The sequence below is a fragment of the Amblyomma americanum genome, chromosome 3 (assembly GCF_052857255.1).
Source record: "Amblyomma americanum isolate KBUSLIRL-KWMA chromosome 3, ASM5285725v1, whole genome shotgun sequence".
NCBI classification, from domain to species: domain Eukaryota; kingdom Metazoa; phylum Arthropoda; class Arachnida; order Ixodida; family Ixodidae; genus Amblyomma; species Amblyomma americanum.
The window spans coordinates 79012937-79039912 of record NC_135499.1 but is presented as its reverse complement, the minus strand read 5'-3'; the positions used below and the strand labels follow the sequence as shown (position 1 = coordinate 79039912).

General features: G+C 47.9%; 1 protein-coding gene across 1 annotated transcript; it reads right to left on the bottom strand.

The window, feature by feature from the left end:
• Nucleotides 1–1605: 1605 nt before the first annotated feature.
• LOC144123095 (uncharacterized) lies at nucleotides 1606–4443 on the bottom strand. Its single transcript, XM_077656001.1, has 2 exons — nucleotides 3684–4443; nucleotides 1606–2158 (listed from the first exon to the last, which is right to left on the bottom strand). The coding sequence occupies exons 1-2, from the start codon at nucleotides 4164–4166 to the stop codon at nucleotides 1769–1771; spliced, it is 873 nt and encodes a 290-aa protein (XP_077512127.1). The 5' UTR covers nucleotides 4167–4443; the 3' UTR covers nucleotides 1606–1768.
• Nucleotides 4444–26976: the final 22533 nt, after the last annotated feature.

Here is a 26976-nt window from a genome sequence, read left to right as displayed (position 1 = left end):
CGCCGCGCTCGTATTTCTTGAGGCTGCCGCCTGATGTCAGGGCCCCTGCGACTCGTCAACCATCTTCGGTTGCTCTTACGCATAGGCTGTGTTAACCGGCGACATTAACCGGTGAGGCTAATTGGTCGTTTTAACTCAGTCGATGTCGTCCGTTCAGCAGCCTACTCTGCGCTGCGAAGCTATCATAAAAGGAGTCATTTAATCGCACTCAACCAAAGCTGCTTCGCGGCCGAGGTGTAGCATGCCCGCCACACCACAGAAGGGGACGCTTTTCGAGTCGCGGCTCGACCATTTTTATTCTCAGTGCAACTGCATTTCTTCAGCGACCCCCTCCCCTCTCCCGATCGATTATAATTACCGTCGCACTGCTGGGCCCAGGATTTTTGCCACAATGGGACCTGTAAAGCTATGGCGTGAGAACGATGCGGAGACGTGCTGCATGACGTCGGATATGAACGGCACGGCTCCGTCACCGGTGAACTCGAAAAGAACTACCAAGCTCTGTGCCCGTGTTGCAGTCGCCTAACCCAATCAAAGAATGCTCAGGACACTGAAAATGAAATCAAAACTTGCCGGGTGATAGAAGCGATTGTGGCGAAGGGAATAAGTCATTCTGAATTTTTGCTCTCCCGCTGTGGTTCTAATTTGCCTTCGTTTTGTGTGACTCGGCCCTTGCTGCTCATATAACGCAGGTGATTTCACACCTCTTAAAATGCCGTCTGTCATTATGTGTGGTGCGTTTGGAAGCGGGCAAATTCTGGTAAAGACGATATCTAAAGCACGGCAGGATACGCTTGCAGCATTAGCTGCGGTTTTGAAGGCTGCGCCTACGCACAGCCCAATGGTCTAAACGAGCGGCCTGCGAGGCTGTTCTGTTCACGCCGCCGCGGGTTTGTGGAACATGCAAAGACAATAGAAATGCTAGAACAATTATTTTATTTTGACTACATATCTTGGACAAAGAACACTTTCCACCGCTCTTGAGATGCGTTGAGTCGCCTTGCGAAACCTGCACATTGATTTGCTCACATTTGTTCACGTAACCGTGACAACGAACGCCACATGAAGGCATGCGTGACAGGCGACATACTGAAATAACTTTTTTCTAGAAAAACATTTGAGAGGCCTCAGTGTAAACAAAAAAAAATAAATGCCGCTCTTTTTTTTTGCGCCTGGCTGGCAGAAGAGGGATACATTGTTTTGTTGCTGGAGCACTGAAATGAGAATTTTGTGGCACAGCACTCAAAAGAACGGCAAAAAAAAACGGTGTTATCGCTTCGAGCCACCGAAAGAAAAGAAATGCCTTCGCCGGATCGCCGTAGGATTTAAAGCCAAAAAAGCAACTTCGCTTCTCGTGGTCAGAAAAAAAGTGCGAAAGATAGAAGCAATACCCATAAAATGACTACTATCAGTCAGCATAAACCTTCCACGAAATTCACAATCACCTCATTCCAATGAGGCTTGAATAATAAAAAACAGCAGAACAAAGCATTTAAATTCGTTGTCTCAATATTGGAGAGAGCGAGGAATGATGCTTTCAGAGCCTGGTCACAGCCTTCCCAATTAAACAAGGCGAAAACACGGCGACCGTTAAAGACGTCCACCATTTTCTGGGATTTAATGCTCGGAAGCGTGTCTTGCCGCATACAATTCGTAGGGAGGCGAATGTATTATACAAGCTTTGAATTCTAGGCGAACTTTTCCTGCTAGCGCCAATACGAGCAAGTCTGAAGGCATGGTGTTGATGTCTGCTTGTTTGCCAACGGGTTCAGAAGCGGCGTGGGCCGCAGTTGTGCGGCCTCGGAACGGAAACATGGTCTTGCGTCTCACAGAGGACACTGCGGTCGGCGGAATATGCGGATTCCATGTACATTTTCAAGCAACCACCACCGTCAGGGCTGAACAATGGGGGCACGATGACACTCGAGGGCTCCGATGCGACGCCAGGTATCCAGCTATGCACATGGACTGACTCTGTGGCCGGGAACAGTCGGCACAGGTCGAGCATCAAGCGTGGCGATTGTCCTGCCGCTATCCCCGCCGACGCGACGCAGAGCCGCCGCAGGCGTGGTGCGTTCCTCGGTCCTCGGGTGAGCAAGGATAGATCCAAGGGGATGGCCCTGCTCTCCAATTTCAGGCTCTCCAGCTGCTGCATCACCTGTAACGGGCATTGCAAGAATTCCAGTGGGGAGTACTGCGGGAGCTGTCGCGCGTGGTAAGCGAAGGTTTGGCGTCAACGCTGTTCGAAGAGGAAAAGCTGCGGAAGGCATAGCGCGTCTTACAAACAGAGACGCTTCCTAAAACGACAAGTTTGTGATTTTTTAGGATAGGAGACGTCGCAGTAACTCACTTCTTAATTGACACCTCGACAGTGCGTTAACGGAATGGACGAAGGAGGGAGTGAAACATGAAAGAAAGAGGTTCCGTAATGGAGGGCTTGGAGACGTTTCGGTGACCTGGGGTTTATTAACTCGTACTGACATCGGACAGTCCAAGGGTGCCTTTTGCGTGTCGCCCTCAGCGAAAGGCGACCGCGTTTGATGCACGCCAGCCGCAGAGTCCCCCGTGTGCTTTACGATATCAGTGCAAGTTAAAAATCTCTGAGATCCGATATTTATCCAAAGTCCTCCGTTAAGGCTCCCCTTTCAAAAATTCTCTTTCACTCCCCCTGCGCAGTTCACGTGCCCACAAAGATGTGAAGCGGTAAATGAATTTTACGTTTTCTGACAATCAGTTTTTGCCATTTCTCAGAGTGGTTGAAGTGTGCGCCCAACGCTTGATGACAGCCACCACTACGCATTGCCATGAAACATTGTGTAAGGGATAACTCTCTAATTTGAGGCAAAATATTGATATCAGTTACAGCTCAGGATACTGTCAGGTCATGTTAATATGGCTATATTCTGGTGGCCTCTGGAAATGCCACGGCCAAATAGAATTCTTTTTCAGATGCTTGCACGCTCATATAATTGGGGGTAAATTCTCGAGATTTTGGATCATTATTCAGGGGATAAACGTAGCGCTAAATAAAAAGCAAGGACCAAGAACGCTGTTTGTGCCCATCTAGCTCAGAACTTGTATTTTTTTGCGCAACCTTTTTTTATCTCTGATATTTTTACGCACCAATTTAAATCAACTGCGTTTGAGTACTTGCAAGTAGATATTCCATATTAATTTCGCTATCTTTATTACCATACTTCATTAGTGGCACAAAAATGCGTCATTTCGAAATTGAGCGTATCAAACCTGATCAGTTTGATGAAAACGAGAGAACGTGCGCTAATCGCGTTTTAAACACTCAGAAAGCTAGGAAATACAGCTGCATGCTTACATTTGTTTGGTATATTGTACACATATATGCGTCAAGCTTTAGCTGTTATATTTTTGACACACGTACATCTGTCTAGACTGCGCATAAAAAAGGGGTGGATTTGATGGAGGCAAAACGTAGAATGCCCGCGCGCTGTGAGATGCCAGCACTTGATTAAGAGCCGCGGGTGGTTGAAATTGTCAGGAGCTCTCCACTCTAGCGTCCCTCATAGCCTGAGTGGCTTTTGAATTTTAAACCAGTTGAAACGAAGACAAAAAAAAATTGGAGGAGAGGTATTCTGTAGATTTACTACGCTAGTGACACAGCACAAACACTACAGTGCTAGTCTGGACAAGTTTCCAACAGTCCTTACCTCTGCAAGAGCCGCTATTGTTTCTTGAGTCGCATATTTCCCGAGTCCAAGGTTCCGGAGTCTGAGTTCGCGAAACACGCAGCCCCTGAGGAAGTGCAGATTGCGGATGTGCGGCAGATCGCACAAGGTAAGACTCCTCAGAGGGCACAGTTGGCGCAGCCCCTCGAACACCTCTTCGGTGCACGTGGAAGGTTCGTTGCAGAAGACGCAAGTCAGAGGCCGCGCATTGAGAGCACCACGCACGTCTAGCTCCTGCAGCCTGAAGGGCGCCCTGGCGAGCTGTTCGAAGTGGCCGCGGTGACGAAGGGCGCATGACGGCAGGGTCAGTGCGCGTAGGCGGATAAGGCCGGCGTCAGCCAGAACGGAGCAGCATTCGAAGTTCGCTTCAAAATGAAAGCCAGCGAGATTCAGCTCTCTCAGATTGATGCATCCTCTGAGGAAGCGGAGGAAGGTCGGAGCATCGTTGGAACTTGCGGAACACATCTGAGCCACTGTCTCTAGTGGGGAACATTTCAGCGTCAACGCTCGCGTGTTAGGGTGCAAGTGGTAACGAGCCGCGGCTTCGAGAGTTGCAGGCACGTCGTCTTTGATCACAATAAAGATGTTCGAAAAATCTCTCTGTACTAGGTGTGGCGTCCTCCTGTCTAGGACCACGCTGTTCGTGGATGGCCTTGGATTATTCCTCACGACTACGCTCGGACAAATGCGCAGGCTTGCCTTGAAGAGGCCGAAAACACTTTCGGGCGCGGGAGCTAGACCGTATGCGTCCACGGGCTCTGTTCTGCCCGTTTCGCGGGCTACCACGGTGCGACGGTCGTCGGTGAAGGTGAATGTTTCAAACTTCCCTGCTGTGCCGTAGTGGTAGCTTTAGAGCACATTGTACGCGCTTGTTTCAACCGTTCCCCCAAACGTCATTTCGTGGTAGTGCAATTTTCGAAGACTGGAACAATGCTCGAGAATGGAGCACAACGTAAGGTGGTTGTCCATGCTCTGTGACATCTCTACGTACATGCCGCGCAGGGTTTCAGGCATTTGTGGCGCCATGTCATCGTTCTGACGCTTCCATAAAAAACCTTCGTCCGTCGGGTCGACTCCACTTAAAACGATAGACCATTCGAGGAACTGCAGACAACGGAGCCTATCTTGAAGGAGGCGAAGTACAGCTGTCGGCAACAGACGGGTGTTCGCGCAGCGTAGAGTGGTCAAATTGACGCAGCTGTGGACGCACCTTTCCATCGTTCTTGAGTCGGCTGCCAGGAAGTCATTCACGTCGAGTTCCGATATCGCCACCGCCCGGCTATCGTCAAGGTAGTCTCGAAGAGTGCGTGCCGAGCAGTTTGGGAGAAACTTTGTGGTTCGCACAACGCACGGGTCTCCAGCCAGACTTGACAACTTGCGCGAAGTTTTTTCGACGGCCATCAGGTCTTCGGGCCCCAGCAACCGCAAGATGTAGCTGATTATCTCCGTCGGCAGAGACTGAAGGGGGAAGCTTTCTTCGCAAGATGCCATGACGGCCACCGTGAGGGCTTGAGTGGTTTCAGCGAAACTCGCTTCCACGGATGCCGATATCACGAAACAGGCCCGGTTGTCTCAAAACTCGTCGCGTCTTCGAAAAAAACCGGCGCTGAGCCTAAGCAATCGCGTCCGCGCGCGGTAAAATAAAACAAAAACAGCGGGGAAGGACCCCCGCAGAGGGCGTAGCTTTGCGTACTGCTGCAACTCAGCTCGCCGGCGCGGCGCCGCGGGGGGGCATGGCCGCGCGCGGCGTCGATTCTTCTCGAATGTTGGAAAGTTTTGCTTTGTGTCGACGGAAAGGGGGTGAACTTGTGCGCACCAAAGTGATACTCTCCCCACTTCGCTCCGACACTGATGACTCGCGTGCCGCGAACGACCTAGATTGTTCAAGAAGGCGGTTTCCGCTCTCGACCAATGGGATCGCGCGCCCGGCGCAAGGAGAAGGAGTTTGTGCAGTTGAAGCTGCGTGTATGTGCGCGCCTGCCCTGGTGCGAACAAACAGACGCGGACTGCGCCTATAAATGAGGGGCTTCAACGGCTGTCTTTTACCATGGGTATAGTGATGCTAGAATACCTATCTAGTGGCGCGAACGGAGGCGCGCGGCAGGCAGCATAGCAGCTGAGGCAAAAGGCCTCTCCACGCCGCAAGGGGCGCTACTGCGCCTTTTACTAGCCCCCCGCTGCTGCTGCCGGGCTGCTTCTCACATTCGGAACGACTATCCGGGCGCTGAACTGGCTGAAACGAAGTGTTTTGTCTGCGTTCTACGTTTCGGTTTGGCTCCTCGAGCTGTAAACTGTGAGTGATCCGGAGAAAATCGTCTTGCGTGTGTGAAGTTCGTGCTATAAAGACACTACAGAGAGGCACGATGCCGAAAAGGAAGACGGACTCCCATTGCTTTGCCCCGGGCTACAGTGAACTAGAATCTATCCGAGTGGCGCGAACGGAAGGGCGCGGGCGTGCCGTTTGGCGTAGAAACCACCAGGTGGCGCCACTGCAACTTTTTCTAGCGGCGTCGCAGCGTCGTCGCTGGAGTTTGTGTTTCTCCGAGTCGTTGTTCCGGTGTGGTGTACTAATAAGCCTGTAGCTAATAACCATGCATGCCATTTGCTTCAACTAGCTTCAACGTAACCTCATAGGCACCTTTTTTTTTTCCCTTTTGAGCATTTCGGCGATGATGAAAAATCGCGTCGTCGTATGCCGTCTGCTACCGAGAACGGGCGCCGGGCAATGAGAGAGGCTCACAGATTTGCCGGTGGATGTTAGTTGTCTAGGTGCATCTTTTGCCAGGCTGATATTGTTTACCTGCGATTATAGTTTGGTGCCATGGGCTTTAACGTCCTAAAGCAAATCAGGCTATTAGGGACGCCGTAGTGGAGGGCTCTGGATATTTCGACCAACCGGGTTCTTTAACGTGCACTGACATCGCGTACAGTACACGGGCCTCTAGCATATCGCCTCCATCAAAATGCGATCGGCGCGGCCGGGATTGAACCGGTGCCTTTTGAGTCAGCATCCGAGCGCAATAACCACTGAGCCACCGTGCGACTTAATTATAGAGAACTACACCTCTCAATCATTTCTGTGCGCGCGCCTACGTGTGATCTAGTCTTATAAGGAAATCAGTTTTTTCCTGAGACGGTTAAGCGGCCTCAGAAACGCATTTTGTTCAGAAAATTTTACCCATGACTGAAAATATTTCCAACCCAATTTTCGGAAATTATTACTTGCAGTGTATGCATGACATAAGCCAGGTTGATAAATAATACACGGGAGGCGAGCATTATACTTTTAGTGGCAAGTGCGGACATGTAAAAGAAAAACTGAAGCAAATATTGGTTTGATGGCAGGCCCATTATTGGTGTAACCAGCCTAAATTAGGTTACATAGAAATTTCATCCGTGGAAACAAGGCTGGGCTTAATTGCAGCTACCCTAACAGGGTGCTTCGCAAATCTAAGTGCATAGACTCATTTTCAGGGACTTAGAAGCTTGGCATTTCCGGTTGTTGCTGCTATTGATGCTTTTCATAAAAAAGTGAAGGCGGGTTGTTATGTAAAAAGCAGTCAGCTCGGCTGCAACATTCTCACAGTTGTCTGGAGAGCCAAGTCGAAGCTCTGTTTTTGCCTTAACCACATCTACAATATCAATGATACTGTCTGCATGTAGTTCTATAGGAGGCTAAAACATGTGAAAGCATTTTCTAGGTCAGCTACAAATTTGTACAGGGCGGCAGCGGGATACAGAAGACCCCCGTTGCCTTTCATGCGAATGAACTGGGCTAGGTTTAAGTGCCCAGCCGCCTCTTTGGTCAACAAAACCAAATTGAGGCAGCTTTCACAGCCCATCTTCAGGACTCATTTCCCGGCCACATAACCAGCTATATAAAATATTAGCCGGCTGTCACTTGATGCCACAGTGCAAGTGGAATGGTCTGGGGGCAATTTCGGGAACACTGCATTTGTTGCATCTATGTTGCCTGCATCTAGCAGTTTATCAACAAGTTCCTGCCTGCTACTATGGGAGCTTTGCTGGCCAGCATCTGCATCCAAAAGGGAACAGCACGGATTTCTCGTGAAGAATTTCAAGTTTGGTGTCTCTTCGTATCGATGTGTTGCGAAGAGCACGCTGGCGTCACTGTCGCAATTTATCCGGCACCAGGTCTTTGAGGGAAGCATCACTCCTCGAAGCATGTTAACTGTGAAGGGCTCGCACTCGGTGGGGCCTGCAGCTTCATTTAGAGCGTTCAGCTCGGAAATCGAAACATCGGTTACAGGCTGACGAAGCGCTTCCTGCGTGACATCTGCACTTTCATTCGGTGCGTCCTGTCGCTTGCTGTTGCTGGCCTTCTTTCTGGCCTCTGTTTCGCTCTTCGGACAGAAAGGTAAGACGGACAGTCAGGCAGGAGGGTAGGCACCGCACCATGTGCCATTGATGGCTTCCCAGGGCTCCGCAGTCGCACTTCGGAGCCATTTATCATGTGTATGTCGTCCCGCAATATGCACTCGGGCTCAAAGTGGCGCTCACAGACCGCAGAGGACTCAGTGAAAGGTTTGTCATCTCTTCGCAGATTGAGCTCCCAGTTCTTAAGTTCGTCGTCCGTGGGAGCGGCGAACAAAGACGCCTTAGGAGCTCCTGGATAACCGCTCCGACAGCCCGGGGCAAAGCTTGGGAGTCCGTCTTCCTTTTCGGCATTGTGCCTCTCTGTAGCGTCGTTATAGCACGAACTTCACACACGCAAGACGATTTTCTACGGATCACTCACAGTTTACAGCTCGAGGAGCCACGCCGAAACGTAGAACGCAGACAAAACACTTCGTTTCAGCCAGTTCAGCACCCAGAGAGCCGTTCCGAATGCGAGAAGCAACCCGGCAGCGGCAGCAGGGGGCTAGTAAAAGGCGCAGTAGCGCCCCTTGCGGCGAGGAGAGACGTTTAGCCTCAGCCGCTACGCTGCCGCACGCCTCCGTTCGCGCCACTAGATAGGTATTCTAGTTCACTATACCCGGCGCAAAGACACTGGCGCGGTTGCGGGCACAGAGACTGACGCGACGGCGGGCGCGCGCCGCTTCATTCCTGGCGTGACGTCACATATCACGTGATGCAGCGATGGTGGCGCCGCCGCCGCGTCGCGCGCGACGGCGCGAACCGAAGCGTGGAGGCCACCGCCGGGAGGCGACCGACGGCGCGATATGAGGCCCCATCTGCAGCCTGTGTGACGTCATCACCGGACGTCATGTCACGTGATCCCACTTCAGGGTCAATGGTGGCCACCGCCGGGCGTCGCGCGAAGGCCCGAAACCTACGTTAATATGCTTCGCATAATAAAACCAACGTCCCAAAAGTGTACTCTAGGGCCATTACTGCTTCGTAATATCACACCGCATCATGACTGATACACCACAGACTGTTCTGGGCTTCATCACGGTGGCATTTCTTTTGGCTTTCGTTCTGGTTACTTTTTCGTGCTTTCCCACGTTTACGAAAACCTCTTTTAGCTTTACGCGAGAGATTTGTTCTTCTCTGCCCCAAGAACTCGATAACTTTTTATCACGAGAACCTATTCTGGTGTATCTTCGAACGTCATCAAGCCGAATTAATTGGCGCTGAATTCATTCTCAAGGGCATCAGTTGCGTCTCAAAAGTTATTCAAGGAATACTATATATGTGGTTATCAGGTCAGAGTGCATCGTTTCTGTAAAATAGGTGTAAATAAAAACAGAAAAAGAAAGAAATAATTTTTTCAAAATTAGTTACACTAGATCGATATGGTTTTCACAGAGATGGAAAGGAAAGCGAGGGCATTTTTATTAATGAAAATTTTTATCGTCACATTTGTCGTGTTTACAACGCAAGGGTGCATCTTTGGTGTGTCAGTCGGCTATAAAGTGGAAATTCAGCGCTAGAAGTCGACGACAAATATCGCAATAGAATTTATCGTTTTTGATAAAAAAAATTCAAACCTTTCTCTGCGTTTTTGTGAAAACTGCATGGTGCATCTTAAAATACCGCTCGAATTACTTCATTTTTATTATTTCTGTGTCATATGAATGTAACAAACCACGCACCCCTTATTCCCCGATGACTCCGCTAGCTTATAACCAAGACTGTAACCATCTTTCTCATTAGCATTGCTTCAATTTCAGTTATAGAAATCGCGATCAGCAACGGTGGTAACGAACAGACCTGTCTGAATTATTTGTAAATGTCGATCACCGGCCTGTTAAGCAGAGCTTCCCACGTAAATATCACTTTATTGCTTCGGAACATTTCTTGATGTAACTAAAATATTTTATCAGCGAAGCTGCCCTCTACGGGATATTGCGGTATATTGATGTTTAACGTCCCAAAACGACTCACGCTATGAGGGACGCCTTTGTAAAGGGAGCCGGAAATATCGACCACCTGGTGTTCTTAAACGTGCGTCGACATCGCACAATACCTGGGCATCTAGAATTTCGCCTCCATCGAATTTCGACCGCAACGGCCGGGATCGAACCCGCATCTTTCGGGTCAGCAGCCGAGCGCCGTAACCACTGAGCCGCCGAGGCGCTACATTCGGGTATTACACACGTGCTCACGACTTATGGAATCGCCGCATTACTGATATCCTGGAAGGTTAAAGCGAACCACCTTTTCGTCGTGCTCACTAATGTATATATTATACGATATATACAATGTATATATTATACAATCACGAGCGTGGAGTCTAAACCAGCTTCTGTGGCCCGTCTTATCATTGGGGCATAAATATATTCTATATTAAGGACGAAACGTTCATGCCGCCGCGGTGGCTAAGTGGTTATGGCGCTCGGCTGCTGGCCCGAAAGACGCGGGTTCGATCCCGGCCGCGGCGGTCGAATTTTGATCGAGGCGGAGTTCTACAGGCCCGTGTGCTGTGCGATGTCAGTGCACGCAAAAGAACCCCAGGATGTCGAAATTTCCGGAGCCCTTCACTACGGCGTCCCTCATAGTCTGAGTCGCTTTCGGACGTTAAACCCTTATAAACCAAACCGAAGAACCATCCTCTGACCTCCTACCGGCTCTGAAGATAATTCTGAATATGTACAGAAAAACTTAGATCGAAGTACAAAACCAGCACAGGGGGCCTTCTGCTACGAAATTATGCGGCCATTATTTATCTAAGAGGGCACTGTGCTTGCTGCACCCTTTTTGTCTAAATAAATAAAGATGTGTCAACAGCCGCAGTAAGTAACATTCATGCATCGCCATAATGGCCAAGAAGTGCTCTGTGAAGCATTTCCGAACAAGTTTGTCGAAATGAACCTTTCTCTCGCTGTTGGGAACATTCGAATGTAGAGAAATAAATTGCTTGCAAACGTTCAAGGTCCTGTCAAATGTAGCGACGCTCAAAGAAGCATCATAATGTGCTTCTGCGTTCTTTCATTTTATTTTTGCTCCTCATTTTTTTTAAATTTGTGGTTCTTCGGTTCGCTATTTCTTTCTTTAGTTATTTCTTCAAAAAAGTCCTTTCCCACTGACTTCAGGAAACATGAGCTGCCGGTGGTGCAACTGCAGGACCAACGCAAACTGAGCGGAGCGGACAATAACCAATTTTTGTGCAAACTTTCGTTTCACCCTCAAAGGGCACTACAACAGCTCCTGCTTTTTAACATCGTTTGCTCAGGTAGATGCGTGAGTAAAAAAGATTAACACAAGTAAAGGGCCACTGTAGCGGCAGATGACCACTCGCAGTCAAGCGGATACAATGGTAACGGCGGTAACAAGATTCCCAGGCCTCTTGCGGTGTCCGTTATTAGGGGGGTTTAATTCAAAGTTCTCTTCTCTCTGTCGCTCGATTTTGCTGCGTAATCAATACTTCATGAGGTCTGACCGGGTATTTAGGATGTGCCTGGCTTGAGCATCAGTGTGATCCTCGCGCAACCGATTGCAACTTGAAGCGGCACGTAGCGCCGGTGTTGGGAGCGGGCTCTCCTACGCGCGGAGGGAAGCCCGACGTTAAAGCGCGCAGTATCTTGGCTGGCTGCCGAGTTCTCTGTGGAACGCGCAATCGTCCTCTGTAGAGACCACCTCGTAAACGTTTGTCTGCCGATCCAGAAGACGTGACTGGACGCAAATAGGAATTTAGGAAGTAACGGCAGATACGACGGCCCGCGCTTTAACTTGTGGCCTAATGTGTGTATCCTAGACCGTCACACCAAAGTTAGACCTACAACAAAAGCAAAGACTAACCAACAGCTAAATCAAGTCTTGCCGTGCTTTCCTACGACTCACTCGGTTTAACCTTAGTTGGAGCCCCGCATTTTTTTAAAGTTAGGCCAGGCTTCCTCGCGTCGGAGGACGGTCACGAAAGCCATATGCAAAGTAACGAACGGCTGCCCAACGCCTCAAGTGCGATAACGATATTGGGACACGGCAAAATCGGCGCGACGCACTCATCCAATTTTATAAATAGTGGACAATACGGTCGGATACAACTCAAAAATGCAGCAGCATCCACACCTCCAAGGATTGACACCATTGCAGGAAATAGCGTCGCCGCAAATGCGTGAACGAAAAAATCGCGCATGAAGTGGAGGTCTTCAAAAAGGTACGTTGCAGTGACGACAAGGTTTTTGAATTAGCTTAGACCTGAAGAGAGAACTGCAGAAACGAGTGAAGCGGAAGCCCATTAACGAGTTAGCGGTAAGAGGCAGAGTAGAGGAACTCAGGATAACGCTGCAGAACAGACATTCGGCCTTACCTGAGCACAATGATCTTAATGTTCAAACAATGAACGATAATCTCACAGCTATCGTTACGGAATGCCCCGTAGAAGTAGCCGGCAGAATAGTTCGACAGAACACAGGAAAAGCTATATCCGTAGACGAAAGACCTGATTCAGAAACGCCAAAGCACAAAACGACTAATCCTACAGACAAAATAGAACTGGTAGAGCTATCGAAGTTTATAAATATTTGAAGGCAGCCAACATAATAAAGTTTAATGCGGGGAGAAAAGAGCATAGTCGGAAGTATGGAGCCAGCATGAAAGCGGCTAAGTGGAAACTAGGCACAGGTAAAACCTGATGTATGCGTCATGAAATAAAGAGGCCAAATTCACGAGCAATATCGAGAAGATAGTTAATGTAGCCGAAGAGCTCTACGCAAATTTGTAGAGTAGGGAGCGTAATCAGAACGTCAATAAAAATAATAGCTGCGCGTAGCAATGGTACATCTCACCAGTAAAGGAAGAGCAAGTAATGAAAACCTTAGGAACAATGGATGGGGGGGGGGGGGGGGGGGGAAGAAAGTTGATGGTGAAGATCAGATACCAGCAGATCTGCTGAAGGATGTAGTGCAGATTGTGGTCGAAACTTTAGACATCCTGTATACACAATTCTTTATGACCTCGAGCATACCGAAATGACTTTAAATCGAAGCCCTTGGAGATGGCTACTAGGCTGCTGTCCTCGACAGCGTTTTTTTATTTCGCTCAAAATTGTAACGTAGGCGTGCCGTGTACATAAAGGCGGCGCCAGATTACGTACCCACAGAATCTGATTAGTGAAATGGAAAAAGAAGAAAAAACTGTTCCAGAAACAAATACCGTCGTCTCCTACGATTGGCGCCAGGTACAAAAAAGAATGCCGCTCCAGGAGCTTGCTCTCAGCCTCTGCGTTGCAGACTTCGGCGCATACGCGTCGAGCGGCTGTGCGAGGTAGTGAAATATGTTGCGGTCTGCTGCGTATCATGACGTAGATACGGTCGGACGTTCGGCAGCACCCTTGGACAAACCAAGTGGGGTTACTTAATGCGAAAGACTCGCAAGGCGGTTGTGAAAGGATTGGTTGAGCTCGATGCGTTGGTGCGAGCGAGGGTGCAACGTACACTTTTAGGTCGAGAAGTGATGGCGCACCCGCGAAGCATGAGTAACGTACAACACGTGCCTAAAGTTGCACAGAGACACTGGCGAATATCACAAACAGGAGTAGGATATTTGTAATCGCCTAAGTGGTGAATGGGAGCGGGAAGTGAAAGCTTTGGCTTGCATGATGGCTTTGTGTCATTGCTCCTCACAAGGATCGAGGACAGCTTTGCACTCACCAGCCACAGTTGAATGCAGGAATTGAGGGTTTTAAGGTGTTTTTCTTGGCGAAATCTATTCCCTCCGGGACAGGAAAGGAAGCAGCCACAGCAATATTTTTGGAGTGGAGCCGCCACTACTTGAGAGGCGCCGGAAGTGGAGTCTAAATCCTCGCAGGGCATGAGTCCCTGTCCGAGGAGAACGCCCGCATTCTTTTTAGCAATGTCAACTCTCTGTGGAAAACCCCTTTTTCCTAAGCGCCCCGTCGGCTACCGTCAGGTCAGCAAGAATGCGAAAGCTTTTCATCGCTACCTTTCGGATTTATAGGAGAGGTTTGGGGGGGGGGGGGGGGGGGAGTGGAGTAGTATGTGTGTGCGTGGAAGGCTTCCACGATGTCTTTCGGGCAGAAATGCGTGCTTATCAACGTAATCCGGTGTGTACATTTTAGGCAACGCGTTGCACAAGACGGTTGTTGGTCAAGCTTGCACACAGCTGCGCACGGAAGCTGCAGAACGCGGAATATCGGAGTTAATACTCGTCAAGGAGAACGCCTTTACCACGCATATCTTATTGTCAACTTCAATATGCAAAGCAGAAAAAAATATGTTTTTCTGGCATTAATACAATATTAAGCAGCGCGAAAACTCCCCCACCTACATAATTTGAATAGAGCCTACCCTCAAATCATCCAGTGATTTACTCATATTTTGCTTCGTGGGCCTGCATGCACATTTGTGGTGTACGTCGTATATACATTTCTTCATAAATATTAGCATGGATTAGCTTGGCTATGCCAAGATATATGTAGCGAAGCTAAGACATAGCTTGGTTAGCCTTGGTTACTCTTGATTCCCGGTCCAGGTTAGTCTGGTTGTATGATCAGTTTGTTTCTCGTGGTTCGTCACGCGATTGGTCACGTGACCAGTCACGTGCTTTGTCACGTGGTGCGGTGCGACCATGGAGGGAATGCGAGAACGGCGAAACCGTGAGTTCGTGGCCGATGTAGCTTTTACTACAAAAATAAAGAATGCTAGCAGTAATTTTGCCTGCTTTTCCATTCGTGGAAATGCAAATATTTAGGCTTGTTGAACTAACGCTTATCGTTTACCACAACAGCACAGAGGCAGCCACACTGTACGTGCGATGGAAGTGCGTACAACATTCTTTGTGGTGGAGCAAAATTGTTGCATTGTCTTGATCACTCACAGAAAGCCTCACCTCCCTTGCTGTACACACAAGCCACACAAGTCAGGCAGCATCGTGTAGTTTCTTCGTTGTAGGATAACAGTTATGTACCTACCTTAATATCAAGCAGCTCCTTTCAAAGCCTGATCAAGTACAGAACAGGAAGCTTCCGTGTAAGAGAGAAAGGTTTAAAGCCAGGAAGGGTGGAGAGGTCAGATGCAGGAATGTTCCTTCGCCTGTTATTCAACTGTGGAGCAGGGAAGGAACATATAGGTAGATAGTGAAGGTCGGTGCTGACGCCATATTACAGCGAGACACTCGCACTGTGCAGCATACTTTATTTATTTGCTTGGTTCTATGGGGTTTATCATTCCAAAGCGACTGAGGCTATGCGAGATGCCGTAGTAGAGAGCTCAGGATAAATTCGATGACCTCGCGTTCTTTGCCGAGAACTGTCGTGACACACTACACGGACCTCTAGTACGGGCCTCCGCCGCTACGGCCGGGATTCAACCTGCGTCTTTCGTGTCAGCAGCCAAGAACTATAACCGCTGAGCTACCGCGGCAGCTTTATTTGTGTGATGCAAGAACTTGTTACTTTAATGTTCATATCTACACACTCATTCCCTAATACACGTCACACAAAGCCTGAACACGTGTTTTGGGGCAGGGATTCCAGCTGGTCTTGCGCGCAGTGTTTAAAGAGACACTAACTGGCACCATAAGCCGAAGAGCTGAAGGGGGCAAACATGATAGTAAACTTACGGGCACTGCAGACAAGGAGAAAATTAGTTTATTTCCATACTCGAGTGCTGAGTAAAGTAGAGGATAAACTGGTGGTCAAGATAGAAGTAAGTGGAATTAGTGCCTTTTATTGAATAAAGAAATCAGCTATGATAAAGCGACCGAGAAAATTTCAATATCTTGGGGGAAGTTAAGTGCACAGAAAGTGATATTGCACAAAATTTATGCCCTCTGAAATATTAGCTGTTTCTAAGGAATAAAATACTATGCGTTGCTGCCAATTTCATTTTGAAGCTCAAGCAAAATTTCGGAGCAAGTAAGCGGTAAAATAGACTTCCTTTCTGTAAAGTGTCACACCAAACAAATTTGTTTTTGGTACACAAGAAAAATTCATGACTACTGAAGGACATGTGATCGCAATAACAATAGTGAGCCAATTGCAGCTGCCACATAGCAAAAATGGTAAACGCGCTCACAACAGGGTCACAGAGGCAGATTTCTCTGAGATTAAGACAAGTTGCAACGCGTAAAAGAAGTGTGATGAACTAAAGCGGCTGTTTGGGCTTGTTGGTCAGTGAACATGGTAAAAGAATGCAGCGCAAAAAAAACAAGGACGAACAGAAGTGGACAGGACTATTTTGTTATTGTCGTCTTCGTTTTGCCTCGTGCTGCATTGGCGGCAAAGGTCGCTGACTGTTCATTTTCCATGCGTGCACCTTATGGTTCGTCGTGGTCCTCTCGGTTTTATCGGTTCTTGGCTGACTTTGCGTTACCCAGATATGTATCACTTTGATATTGTGTACTTCGTTTTGTTTTTTTTTTGTATTAGATAGTTGAACGCGTTTGCTATTTACTTGGTCACGTGGGTGTTGGACTGCGTTATATAAGCTGCTCATCTTTCTGAATAAATGTGTTGGTAGTCAGCGCCCTGTCCTGTCCACTTCTGTTCGTCCTTGTTTTTTTCGCGCTGCATTCTTTTACTATGTAAAAGAAGTGTTATGTGGTATATTTGCGCATTAATACTTACGATTTCTCGAACTGGCAAGTCCAGTAGATTCTGTGTTGAAACAAACATAGCAACTCGTCCATTGATGCCCCAGCCACACCAGAGGCAAATTGGGAGATCAGATTGAGATTTTTGTCAAATTCGCCTAATAGCAGCAACAAAGAGACAAACAAATTGACAGTAACATGTCTGGTAAAAGTGGAGCCTTACGCAGCCAAACTGCTCGAACAAGAGGACTTTATCAAGACATATCACACCACTCATTAATTTATTGCCCAGTTACATAACACTCACTCAAAATGCAAAGTGATCGGGAGGTGGGCACAAAAAAAAAAAACTAGAAACCTTCAAGCAGGTCCGAGTCCACACCAAGCGGGATCTCCGCTAGCCTCCACGGATTCAAGCATCCAACACGCGGACCACAAGTTTAACACAGCGGAATCCTTCCAGAGACCTTCAGCAAGCGAGGTATTGGAATCCCGTTCTCAAAGAGGCCGAAATCAGCACCAAGCCGGATGCCTGTCAGCCTCTAAGTCACGACCGGACCGCACCGTCTCGTTCGGTCACCGCAACGCAACTACCCTAGCCCTACCTCGGGCGCGCCTTCCGTCCGTTTCCCGCATGTTTCTCACTTCTAACTCATCACTGGTCCCCTCGCTCTCTCCTGAAGAAATTAAACAAAAAGCTAAAAAAGGCTGCCACCGCCTGGAAGACGTTGAAGGAATGAGCGTTAGCTGTTCGGTTTACTAGACGAAGAAGGCGAAGAAGAACGCTTCCGTTGTCTAGTTACACCCCCTCAATATACGCCCCAAACGGAACCTGCTTCGTTTGGGGGGTGAAGGTGGGCGTAGAATTCGGCTTTCGGCGCGATATGGTAACGCTTCAATTAGTAATTGCATGTATACAATGTTTACCGATTATTTAACTGCGGTTTCTTTCTATACCACAACCCCGAGGGTTTTATTTGCCTATCAAATTCGGTACACAACTGTCCCCTGATAAGTGCCCCTTGTTGTCCGAACGATTGTGATAACGAAACGATTGTATACCCATATAGCAATCCCAAAGCACAGTCTCCCTCCCATTGTGGCGTATTTTTTGTGGGTGAGAGGGGAAAGAGAAGGAAGGGTGCAAACAATTTTAATGGCCGCCGTCTTGAATTCGAGCAACCGAAACTATGCCGCTATTTCGTCCCGTGACGTCATTCTCACATACATCCACCTCTATCCACCATATTGCACCGAGACATCATCATTGGCACGCGGCAGGTGGCTGTAACTACAATCCGATTGTAGATTGCGCTACAAGTTTTCATGCGAGATATGCTGCTCTCTAGTAACTGCCACAGATGGCGCTGTGATCTCAGGGTTCTAGCAGACCCCGCTAAGCCTCGAAACGTGATCAGTAAAAGCTAGAAGTCCTAAAACAAAAATAGCCAGAGCAACTATCAAGGATGGCACGATTGAGCAGGCCGAAAAGGGCTGCCATTGCCCTGGCTGCGTTAGAGGGCTACCGTGCTCAAAGGTCCCTAATAATTCTAACAGACTCGCAAACAGCGTGCAGGGGGGGGGGGGGAGGTGCAGCGTTCACATCCTAAAGACAACCAAATTAGCGCCGAAGGAAAAACAATTGCAAACACATAATAATGTGGGTACCGGTAAATACAGGCATCGCGGGGAATGCCGAGGCGGATAGGAGAGCTCGAGAGCTTACAAACCGAGCCTCCAACCAAACCAGCCTCGAGCAGCCTGACGCCGAACTAGTGCCCTTAGGATACTCAGAAATTCTGAATTACTAAAGGGGGTCAGAATTATATATCCCCCACCTCACAAAGATGTCCTCCAGCAGGAAGCGGTCTATTGGAGACAGCTACAAACGGGAACTTTCCCGAATCTAAACATGCTAGGCAAGATCCACCCAGGGCTATATAGCAGCAAATGCCCGTGGTGCGAGGAAAAAGCCACGTTAATTCATATAACGTGGTGTGAAAAGAGAACAAATGCGGCTGCAATAAACAGAATCCCGAGTGCGGAGCAGTGGGAGAGGATGCTTTCCAGCGAGGATTCGGCGGTCCAGGCAGGACTGGTCCGGAAAGCCTACCTGGCGGCAAGACTCAGTGGGGCCCTGGACTAGGGGCTCCAACCCTGCCACAAGAGCCACAGACCACATCAAAAGATGTGAAGAGTGCCTCTACACCGAGACCCAGCCATATATTTCCATGAATAAAGTTATTACTACTACTCTTAATACAAGGAAAAACCACAGCTACTTACGCACTACTTCCACCGACGGCAGTCAAGGTACAGAAATTCCTGCACGTGCATGGCACCGTGGGTCCACCAGCACCCAAGCACTGTTACTCAAGCCATTTGGTTTTTCTACCCGACGCGAAGACGCGCACATGTTCCCAGCATCCAATCTCGAGGGGTCCTGTTCTCGACGCGGACGGCTGCCGTTCCGCGCCATATTGTCTCTCTGATTGGCTCAGAGCGCGTTCACATGGAAGTCACGAGTTTCAAATTTGTGGCGCGAAACCATCAGGCATCGAAGGCGCTTTTTGCTGTGACGTCAAATTGACATGAGCATGAAGACTGTTTTTAGCACAGCTATTGTTAGTGTTTGGTTGGAAAATGTTAGTGTCTGTGGAGGGGAAACGATGCTACGGCTGGCAGGGAAGAAAACACCTGCATTCGGTTTAGCAGTTTGTAAAAAAATAGCTGCATACCGAGAAGGACTACTTCTTGAAATATGATTGGCTGTCATTACTGTTACGTGAATCACGTGATGCGGGAGCTTTATGAAGTGATGTCAAAATGATGTTTAGTGATGCAAAGGAAATGCTGCCATTGCTGAAAAATGCCGCGCTTGGCACCCATAAATTGGCACCCATAAACGATGCTACGGCTGGCAGGGAAGAAAACACCTGCATTCGGTTTAGCAGTTTGTAAAAAAATAGCTGCATACCGAGAAGGACTACTTCTTGAAATATGATTGGCTGTCATTACTGTTACGTGAATCACGTGATGCGGGAGCTTTATGAAGTGATGTCAAAATGATGTTTAGTGATGCAAAGGAAATGCTGCCATTGCTGAAAAATGCCGCGCTTGGCACCCATAAATTGGGTCAGCCGCGAGAGGGACGATTTATGCTAATGAGAAAATGCAGAATGTAACGCTAAATTATACGGCTGGTAGCTCCCCGTAGTTCGGTAGGCACTTATTTGAAGTGATAAACTGTTCAGAAACATCTTTATTTTGATTTCAGAAGGCATTGAAACAACGTCATGATGCTACCTCTTAAATAATCAACCCTTTAGAGCATGTATTTATGACAGCGTAAATTTCCAGACGCAGAAGAGCTCTAGCCGCCATCCATTGAAAAACGCATCTCTCATAGCAAAAAATCATCGGTCCGCGTGGTTGCTACAGCGCGTATATTGAGGCATACGTTGCTTTCGTTCGTTCGAAAACACTTCTGGGCGCGGAAGCTAGAGCGCATGCGTGCACAGGCTCCATTCTTTCCGTTTCGTGGGCAACAACTCTGCGACGATCATTGGTGAATGTGAATGTTTTCAAACTTCCCTGCTGTGCCGTAGTGGTAGCTCTTTAGCACACCGTGCGCGCTTGTTTCAGCTATTCCCCCAAATGTCATTTCGTGGAAGTGCAAGTTGCGAAGGCTGGAACTATGCTCGAGAGTGGAGCGCAAGAGAAGGATGCTGACCAAACTCTGTGACACCTCAACGTACATGCCGCACAGGTTTTCTGGCATTTGTGGTGCCATATCATTGCTGGGACGCACCACTCTAAAACCCTCATCCGTCGGGTCGACTGCACTTCCTACTGACAAATCGAAGAACTGCAGAGAACGGAGCCTATCTTGAAGGAGGCGAAGCACCGCTGTCGGCAAGAGACGGGCGTTCGCGCAGCGCAGTGTGGTCAGATTGATGCAGCAGTGGACGCACCTTTCCATCGTTCTTGAGCCGGCTGCCAGGAAATCATTCACGTCGAGTTCAGATATCGCCACCGCCCGCCTATCGTCCAGGTAGTCTCGAAGAGTGCGTGCCATGCAGTTCCGGAGAAACTTTGTAGTTCGCACAACGCACGAATCCGGAGCTATTCTTGACAACTTACGCGAAGTTTTTTCGACGGCCATCAGGTCTTCGGGAAACAGCAACCGCAAGATGCGGCTGATCATCTCCGTCGGCAGAGACAGAAGGGGGACGCTTTCTTCGCAAGATGCATGACCGCCACCGTCAGGGCTTCAGTGGTCTCAGCGATACTATCTTTTCCGGCTGCCGATATCACGAAGCGGGCCAGGTTGATCTAAAATACTAGTAGAAGAACCGCGCGTGCTTCACCCGCTTATGCCGTACGTGAGTGGCCTCACGCTTGTTGGTGAATAAATGGATTGCGGGTCAGCGCATGCATGCTGTATATGTATCACACGGCTGTCCCAGAACCACTTTCTGAGAGCTGACACAATCGCTCTCGTGGTTACGAAGCATAAAAGTGCCGTTAGTTACACTTGGCCTCTTATCAGCACAGCATACGGAAATTCAACAACTTCGATATGAATGAATTTAACTCGCCTTTAGAAACTTGGGCAGATCCCACTAAACAAGATGAAACAAATAATTACGAATTCGGTACCCTTTTAATTCGAAGTATTCTGGCTACTACAGTTAAGAAACGTTTAAGATGCATGTGGGCTAATAATAAATTTGTGAAATAAAATTAGTGGCGCCAATTTCCTTGTCCCTATTAGCATGGGCACTTATTTCATGCTTGTTTTGCCTTTTAATCATTAAGTGCATTACTGCTGCGTGTAGAGCTATAATAAATCACATTGATTAGACCCGAGTGCGTTTTAAGATTATAGCAGAAATCAGAAAGCTATGGAGGAAAATAAACCTTAATCCTGCTGCTTAAGAAAAATATAAGTTGAATTCATTCCAATCAAGTGCATAACCATGCATCAACGCATTTTAAGAGTTCGCTTGAACGAGATTCGACAGTGGTACCCGAAAGGTAATGGAATTTGTTCTGTATACTGCTCTTCAATGGAGATAGCCAATTTAAAAAGATATATAGAATATTTCTCGGAAATACTATCAACGTTTCTTACCGCTTTTGTGACAAAATCTAAAACGAAATTCCCGAAATTTTTCCACATTTATGAGGGCCCCTAAATTTCTTTACTTCGACATCACTTTATGACGCCATCGTACTACAGCTCTCCGGCCAAAAAAAGGCAAGAAGATCAAGCCTACATCACATCACACGCCGACTGCTACTTTTGCGACAGCATCGACGATAGCAGTAATTGGATCGTATTTTGTACCATGCAGTCACCACTCTCATGTTCGCTGTTTTTGCGTCTGCATGCGTTGTCTGCCGGCAGTGTGGCATTTGTCACGTATGGATCAGTGACCCGTGCACATGTTGAGGAGACAGCCGACCATCCAGCGACTACAGCGGCTTAGCGTAAGATTAATTCCACGTCGAGGGAAAGCCGGTGTGCATTCTTCTGCAGTGTTCTCTTTATCCGTTACCATGGCTTGACGATCGTGATCTGTTTACAATCGAAGAGGTAGTGTATACTGTGCATCTTTCGATGCGCTCTCTTTGCTGTTTTCAGTGAGGGAAGTTACACAGCGAGCGAATGAAGTTGTTTGTTGTTCGACTTGTTTTCGCATCGATACCATGCAGTTCATGCGCGTCGGGGTTGTTAAAGTAAAGAACAAATGTGGAAAACGGGCTCTGGGGCTGAACTTTTTTCTTTAGAGCGGATGCAAGAACTTACAGTGTAATGCAAGTAATAATCGTGCAATAAACCCAGCAAACAACGTACCACCCCAGGTGCGCCCAGAAAGGATGGAATGTCCCAGTCCCCGCAAAACATTTATCGAACATTTCCAGGACGTAGAGGCAGGACACAGAAACACAAGCAAAAGGGAAGTGCGCCCACTTATGCCCTATAAACGTTTTTCGAGGGTGTTAAGCAGAAACAAAAACAAATCATGGCATTTTGGTCCCAGAAAGGTAACCAGGAGCACGTTTTTGGGACCAATGCTTTTCAACAAAAAATACAGATTGACTCCTCGCTTCCTTTTCTATCTCCCTCACGCCAAAAGCTACGGGGAGAGAAGGTTTTGCTCTTGCACTCGCCGTTTTGAGAGATCAAGCAGTTTTGTTCGAACAGCCGAAGGTAGCGCATTTCACCGCGCATCTCTCTCGTGGGCCGTCGGCTCCATGCTGCAGGCAGGCAGGCGACGGCGGTCTGCCTTTTCATCGCACCGCCGGGAGCAGCGGTCACCAACGTGCCAGTCTTCTATAGTGTTTCCAATTTCAGCACGGTGCGGCGGTCCCTGCAGGCATCTCCAGCTATCAGCAGTCCTCGTTGCGCCGCTGCCTAGCAGAGGCTCAGTAATGACCCCCCCCCCCCCCCATCGCTCGTCCGGCTTCCTCGCTGGACGGAAGCCATCTTGCGCACACGTATTCGCGCAGCCCCCACCGCTCGCGCCCAAGCCCCATCGAGTGGCAACTCTTGCTCTTATCACTGGGCTGTCGTGAAATTCGTAGCTACGGATTCATGGCAGCTTTCCCGTGCACCTGGGCGTGCCCACATAAATCCTTTTGGAACTGATGCAGCGGAGCGCGGCGCAAGTCTTTTGCGCAGCTTCACGGCCCTACACCTCAAAGGCGCTCTTACAGGCGTCGTTCGCGGCAGCGGATGGATGGATGGATGGATGGATGGATGGATGGATGGATGGATGGATGGATGGATGGATGGATGGATGGATGGATGGATGGATGGATGGACGGACGGACGGATGGATGGATGGATGGGTGGGTGGGTGGGTGGATGGATGGATGGATGGATGGATGGATGGATGGATGGATGGATGGATGGATGGATGGATGGATGGATGGATGGATGGATGGATGGATGGATGGATGGATGGATGGATGGATGGATGGATGGATGGATGGATGGATGGATGGATGGATGGATGGATGGATGGATGGATGGATGGATGGATGGATGGATACGGCTGAACCCTTTACATCGGTCGGTGGCTCAAGCCACCTAGCCATGTCTTGTGAAATTTTACTCCTGTCTTGCTTTTAGCCACCAATCAGATAACCTTCGCTTGGTTACTTCTAACCTCTTAAAATCCACTTTCCCTTCACTATCCCTAAACCCCAATGCCTTGGGTAAGTCAGCCCCGCTGCCTTCCACTGTAGGGTGAAGCCCTTTACAGAAAAGTACCAAGTGTTCAGCTGTTTCCTCCTCCTCTCCGCACGCAATGCACAAAGTGTCTATCTCCTGGTACCTGACTCTATACGTCTTAGTCCGCAAAACTCCAGTCCTGGCCTCAAACAACAAAGAACTTCCCCTACAATTATCATAGATATTTTCTTTGACAATTTCCTGTTTAAAGGTCCGGTATGTTTCCAGTGCCGATTTCGTCAGCATCCCTGTTTTCCACAAAGCTGTCTCTGTTCCTTTAACCTTTTTCTTAACCGATAATTGCTGATTTGCCCCCTTACTGCTGTCCAGATATTTGCTTGTCAATTTTCTAGTTCGCTTTCTCCATTTCGTGTCAACATTCTTTATATACAGGTATCTGAAAACTCTCCTAGCCCACCGCTTTTCCTCCATCCTTCTCAATCGTTCCTCAAATGCTATCTTACTGCTAGCCTCTCTGCTTTCGAAAGACGCCCATCCCATATCACCCTGTACCCCCTGATTTGGTGTATTGCCATGTGCTCCCAAAGCTAACCTCCCTACTCCCCGTTGCCTAATTTCCAGCCTTGCTTGAACATCTGGCCTCATACACAGGACCGCATTCCCGAAGGTCAGAATAGGGACCATCACCCCTTTCCAGATCCCTCTTACTACCTCATACCTATTGTAATTCCACAGTGCCCTATTTTTCATGACAGCTGCATTCCTACTAGCTTTATTCATTACATATTTTTCATGCTCTGTCAGATACTCAACACTGTTATTTATCCACACCCCAAGATACTTGTACTCATTCACTACTTTTAGCACGAACTCCTGTATTCTATGCTCGCCGCCCTCTTCATTAAATATCATGACTGCAGATTTTTCCTTACTATACTTGAAGCCTAATCTATCTCCCTCTGTACTGCATATGTCTAGCAACTTCTGCAGGTCTTCCTTGTTGTCAGCCATTATCACTATATTGTCCGCATGTATTAGTCCCGGTAATGTCTGTTTAATCAATTCCCCTTGCTTGAAAAAAGATAGGTTGAAGCCTAGTCCGCTCCCCTCTAGCTTGGCCTCCAAACCTTGCAGGTACAACATGAACAACAAAGGGGACAGAGGACATCCTTGTCTAAGCCCCCGCTGTATCTGTACAGGCCCTGATACATTTTTGTCCGATTTTATGAGCACTCTGTTACCTCTATATATATCTTTTAAAAGATTAATTACTCCATTTTCCACATCCAATGTGCCCAATATGTCCCACAAATGCTCCTGAGTAACGTTGTCATAGGCTCCCCTAATATCCAGAAATGCTAGCAATAAGGGCCTATGTTCCTTTTCTGCAATTTCTATACACTGTGTCAATGAAAATAGATTGTCCTCCAACCTCCTTTGTTTCCGGAACCCATTCTGTAGTTCCCCTAACACCCCCTCGTTCTCCACCCAAGCCTGCAGTCTATCCTTTATAATTTGCATCACCACCCTGTCAACCACAGATGTCACTGTTATGGGGCGATAGTTACTTACGTCTGCTTTGTCCCCCTTTCCCTTATATATCATGTTCATTCTACTTAATCGCCATTCATCGGGGACTTTCTCATCCACTATCATTTTTTTCACTACCTGTATTAATGTTTGCTTAGATTTTGGTCCTAACTTCTTTATCAACATAATCGGAATACCATCTGGTCCTGTTGATGTGCCACTAGGAACCTTCTCTGCCCTTTCCCACTCTCCTTGCTCAAGTGAAGCTATTGCTGTAACCGGTCTATCCTCCTTCGATAAATTATGAACCACGTGCTTTGCTGAAAATTTTTCCGTCATCCTTGTTCCTATGTGTTTTATTGCTTCATCCCCTTCTAGTCGAATACCCTCATCTGTAACAATAAACCTTTGTTCTAGCCTAATTTTATTACTCATTGCATTTAGATGTTTCCAGAATTTTTGGGCTGCTTTTCTATCCTTTTTATTTACTTTTGACATCCATTGGGCACCCTTTCTTCTAATTTTCTCATTAATCAAATAGGATGCATCCCTTCTACACTTTATGAAGGTATCCCATTTTCTGTCTACTTCGGGATTTGGTTCCCCCCTCTTCTTGGAATATCTGTGTTCCCTGGATGCTTCCTTGCGCTTTTCTATTGCCCTCTTGACCTCCTCATCCCACCAACTCTTGGGTTTGCATCTTTTCCCTTTTAGCTTTACTCGCACCTTATCTAGCTCTAGCTCCAGTAATCGAGTTAATTTGGTATAAGTCCATTCTGTTTCACTATCCTCAAAAATTACTTTCTCGATTTGTTTGGCTGCTACTTCCAATTGCTTTTCTGAGTAAAAATTTCCCCCTGATTGTTTATCTTGCTTCAGTCCTTCATTGCTTTTTCTCCTGAAGCTCAACTTGATACGCTTGTGGTCACTACCTAGACTTCTGGAACCATCTTCATCTATGCTCATTACCCCTAATCTGTTATACATCCTCTGTGACATTAGTGCATAATCTATCGTCGAGTGCCGACTCCTTGCCTCCCATGTTATGAGCACTTCACACTTCTCGGTGCTGTTGCATGCAACTAAATCATGCCTGTCACACATGTCCTGCAGCATGCTTCCTGTCGAATCCGTGTACGCATCCAGGTCTTCTATGTGTGCATTCATGTCGCCTAATATAATTATCTCGCCCTGTCCTCCTAGCTCATCAATGTCGCTTGCAATACATTCTAACATTTTCCTGTTTTCCTCTTTGGCATTAACCCCTGTCCACAGGTATACAAAGCCAAGGAGTGTTTGCTTGCCTGCCACTGTTCCTTTTAGCCATAAATGTTCCCTGCATCCCAGTCTAACCCTTTGAAAATTCATACTTTTATGAATGAATGCCCCAATTCCACCTCCCTTTTTGCTGCCCTCTGTTCTATTGCAATATTCCCATGCGTAGTCTGGGTTACAGGGTGGTTGCTCCATGTCTCTAAGATGTGTTTCCGCTAAACCATATACTATTAATTCCTCCTGTCTTAACTGTTCTTCTATTTCCTCCCATTTCAGTCTATTCCTGCCACCTTGCATGTTAAT